Here is a 4482-nt window from a genome sequence, read left to right as displayed (position 1 = left end):
CTAAAACCTTCAGTCCTACTCTTGAAAGCTCTCACAATCTCGGAGGAGAATTTCTTTTTCTCCTCATCGTTGAGGGCATGATGTTATCGCTCAAATTTCAGTTGTTTCTTCTCCCATTGTTTCCTCTTTCTTACTCTCTCATATTCCCTGATTACAGAAAGAGCTGGATCTTGGGAGTTGTAGTTCATTGCATGTAGTGGCTCTCTTCTACTTTTTCCTGAGAACTGTAAATGTGCATAATATGCTACTTACTTAAAATCACTTGAAAGTATAGCTGTCAACACTTGATGTTGTAATACACACATACTATGCAGAAATGCCCTCACAAAACTATAGATGTGACCAACAAAACCAATGACTTCATTTGGAGTGGGTGGGCTACACATAAGATTTGCTTACCATCAGATTACAGTACGACTCCATTTCTAGCATTAGAGCTAGTGGCAATAATGTTGGCTATTGGTTCTCCATTTCTGTAGGTCTGTGTCAGAACAAGAGAAAGAGCTCAGTTTTGACAACTAATCTTTCAGTCACGATTCGTGGCACAAGGAACGAATGAGAGAGAGAGAGAGAGAGAGAGAGAGAGAGAGAGAGAGAGAGAGAGAGAGAGAGAGAGATATAAATTTGATATGTTAAATAGTTATAAAAGACATTACAGACTTCAAATTTTAAGGCTAAAGCTCACGAGTCACTGGTGTGACACTGCTCCAATGCTCATCCTAAAAGAGTCAAGACTCAAGGGCGAAGGCTAAAGCTCAATGGGACTTGGCCCTTGGGGCCAAAATGGGGACTAAACTTGGAAATTGGTAGAGGGAAAATCAATTTAGAGGCAAGTGCCAAGGCTACGGACTAGGGAGTCCGGACATCAATTTAAAACTTGCTTACAACTACAAGTTTTACACACATTAAAATATGAAGGATAATGTAATGCTGGCTACACAGTAGTGGCCTTCGCCTGGTTCGAACAAAACGCCTGCGCAGCTGCCTGGTTCGAAACTCAGAAAAACGCACTGCAGTCTGCGCAGCTGGCTGGTTCAAAAATGCACTGCGCAGCTGCTCCTGGGTCCGTGTCCGAGTCCTGACTTGCCGCCCAGTGCCTACCTTCCTGATGCAAGCTGTAGAAGCTCGCAGCAGAACCTTGCTCGCAGCAGAACACATTGCGCCCTGGGCCCCTCTTGTGTCTTTCTCCCTATCCCACTTGCGCCCTCACTGTGGGCCGTCGTCTGCAGAACTCACCGAGTCACTTGAGTCACCTGGCAAGTGCCCAATGCCCATGGGCCATCGTTTATTTTCAGTTTTTGAAAGCTATAGCCTATGAATAATGAAATGTTCATTGTTCACTGTTCACCTTGGTACAGAGAGAGTCTGACCAAAACTGTTTTCTGTGAACAATCTACAGAAACTTGAAAAAAAGGGACTTGCGTCACGCGTGGTGCATTATTTGACGAAGAGATTGGGGCAAGAGATTGAAAAGAAGGGACTGTCATCGTGAGGTCAACCCGCGACCGCACTGCGCAGGTGCAATATTTATCTTTTTTCTTCGGTATTGTGTTTCAAAGAGTCTTTGGAATGGTATAGATACAGTATTTGTTTTGCTTTCAAATTGTTTTGTGTCCTCGATTTTGTCTTTGAATTGCAAACTGAGCTATACTTAGTATGTTTTATTTTGTTATCTTGATTCTTTAGCAGCTAGAGTCAAGTTATGGCTGCTCTAGGGCGTCCTAAGAAAAGAAAAAATCAAAGGACTCTTTATGAGTCTATTGGTTTGCACGCTTTGCCTAAGGAGACCGAAGAGGAGACACTTCAAAAGGAGGAAGCAAAAAATAAGAAACACCGTCGAGTGTGTCTAGAGAGCTGGAAAATAGCTCATCCATGGGCTTATTGTATCATCGACAAAGATGGTAATGAACGAGTCAAGTGTAAGTGGTGTATGTTCGCTTATAGGAAAAATGTTTATGCAAAGCCGGAAGGGGCTCACTCATTGCAAAAACCTGCTCTTCAAGTGCATGAAGACTCTGACGAGCATCATGATGCAAAGCTTTTGTGGTTAGAGTATGAGCGAAGAATCACTTTACCCATTGAAAAGCATGTTGCTATTATGACAGATAGCAAAAAAGAACGCATTTTGTCATGTATGTAAACAAGCTGATATGTAATGAAAATGTTCTTGCCTCTTGAGGAGTATCCTAATTTATGCAGTTTTCAAAGATTTATGAGAACTCTAAATATGCCACTTACCAATGAGTATTCATCTTACACTGGGAAAGATGCAGGCAAAGAGTTTGGCAAGGCGATTCAGCATGTATACTTTGAGAGACTGATGCGGGATGTAAAGAGTAGTCCATATTTCTCCATTCAAGTGGATGAGAGTACGGACATTAGTGTCAAGCAATATATGATTCTCTATGTCACATACATTGAAGATGCTGGCAATGGGGCCGTATGTACAAAGTTTGTGAAGCTTTTGGAGCCTCGGGATGCCACTGCAGAAGCTCTTTATGATGTTTTGATTGAGTTTTTTAAGAGCCAAAATGTAGCTATAGCCAAGATGGTTGGCATTGCAACAGATGGTGCAACTGTCATGACAGGTTCACATGTAGGGGTAGTGACAAGGCTTAAACGAGTGGTTCCCCATCTTGTAAGCTTTCATTGCATAGCTCATAGAGAAGCTCTTGCATCCAATGATGTTTTTAGTAAGCATAAAGAGTTCAAGTACACTGACAAAATTGCAAGAAAGCTTTATGGATGGACTTCAAGGTCTGCCAAGAGACATGTTTTTCTTGCGGATGTGGTGAAAGCTTTTGGAATTGGTAGAAGGGGAAAATTGAGACCCCAAAAGATGCATGATGTAAGATGGCTCTCAAAGGGTGAGGTCTTGATTAAGGTTATGCGACTGATGTCTGCGTACTTGAATGTAATGAGGAGTGCGGATGCCTCTTTATATGCATCACTCACTAATTACAAGGTGCAATTTCTTCTTCACTTTTTTGCCGATGTACTTGGAGAGTTGAATATCTTGAATTGCAAGTTTCAAGAGGCTCATGTTGACATATGTAGCATTGGAGACCATATTACGTCCGTTATGGAGACCTTTCGTTTATTGCTCTTGGGTCCTAATTTTGCAAGTGGAACAAGACACACTGAAAGCTTCATAAAAACAATACATGCACAAATGGGGGTAATGATGTACAAGGATGAGAAGGAAGTAGTACACTCTCATTACTTGCACTTAGGTCCCATGTATGAAGGAGATGTAGCAAATCCGCAGGAAACATATGATAGTGCAATGATTTACATGATGTATTTGTGTCAAAGCTATGTGAGAAGCATAATTCAATCTTTGTGTGATCGCTTAAAATCTTACTTTGACATTTTTCAAGCTTCAAAGTACTTCTCACCCAAAGATTATGATAGTGACTTGGCAAAGGTAAATGTAATATCACAACAATGGCTGGAAGTTTTATGCAAACACTTTGGGGAAGGTCAAAGTTCATTGCTCAATAGCCAAGAGTGCAAAGGAGAACGCGTATCTTTTATTACCAGAATGCGAAACTGCTTTAAAGGCAAGGATATGTATACAGCTTGGTTGGATACATGTAATCATGTAGAATGGGAGAATTCTTTTCCTTGGACTATGAAGCTTTGGAAAGCTTTGTTAGTGCTTCCTCTTTCAAGTGTAGCTTGTGAACGGGGATTTTCAAAGATGAACAAGATCAAGAGCAAGTTTCGTAATCAATTGTCGCTTGATACGCTTAATTTGGCGATGTCTGTTGGCATGAATACTCCCAAGGTAGCGAATCCAGAAAATGTCTTATGGGATGAATGCTTTGAGGCTTGGAAGGGCATGAAGAATAGGAGGAGTGGAGATGTAAAGACAACATGATGTGAAGATGATGTATCTTTTTATTGGGCTTTCTCGTTGTGAGATTATGGTTTGCTCACTGACATGTTGTTGTCAAGGCTGTTCAAGCGCTTTCCTTTAGCTTTATGTTTTCAATTTTTGGGTCACATGTGGATTACTTGACCAATGACGCCATATCTAATCAAGTCTTGTCAAATTTTAATTTTTCTTTTACTAGTTAGATCTTTTGCAATTAACCCTAGAGTATAATTGTCATGAAAATTTTTCTCTCGAGCAAACTTTTTGGAATGGTGGCTTGTGTCTCAAAGAGGCTTTGGAATGGCCTTTTGAAAATTTGCCATGCCATGCGGAATGTCAATCGTAAAATGAGGTTGTCCATTGCAAATAAGGAGTGCTTAGCAAATCCTAACGCTCGCAATGGCTAGGACTCATGCGGAAAGCAGATAGTCAGTTGAGTGCATGGTCCAAGTGGGGTGTGGGGATAAGAGAGCATGCTATAGAGAGAGAGAGAGAGAGAGAGAGAGAGAGAGAGTTGCTACAATATCACACGAAATTTACCTGCAAGGTGGCCTTTTCGCTCAATCACCATAGTTTCTTGCACCACGGCAAGTCGTCGCCGC

At 41.3% G+C, this 4482-nt stretch overlaps 1 protein-coding gene across 1 annotated transcript; it reads left to right on the top strand.

The window, feature by feature from the left end:
* Window positions 1-1702: 1702 nt before the first annotated feature.
* On the top strand, window positions 1703-3883 carry LOC147450761 (uncharacterized). The gene is given in 1 exon segment (XM_086520520.1): window positions 1703-3883. A coding segment is annotated over 1 exon segment (2181 nt).
* The last annotated feature ends 599 nt before the right edge of the window (window positions 3884-4482 follow it).

Source organism: Adiantum capillus-veneris, chromosome 9 (genome assembly GCF_014529385.1).
Source record: "Adiantum capillus-veneris isolate H3 chromosome 9, ASM1452938v2, whole genome shotgun sequence".
Classification (NCBI taxonomy): domain Eukaryota; kingdom Viridiplantae; phylum Streptophyta; class Polypodiopsida; order Polypodiales; family Pteridaceae; genus Adiantum; species Adiantum capillus-veneris.
The sequence above is the reverse complement of the archived record's forward strand: the minus strand, read 5'-3'. Positions and strand labels throughout refer to the sequence as shown.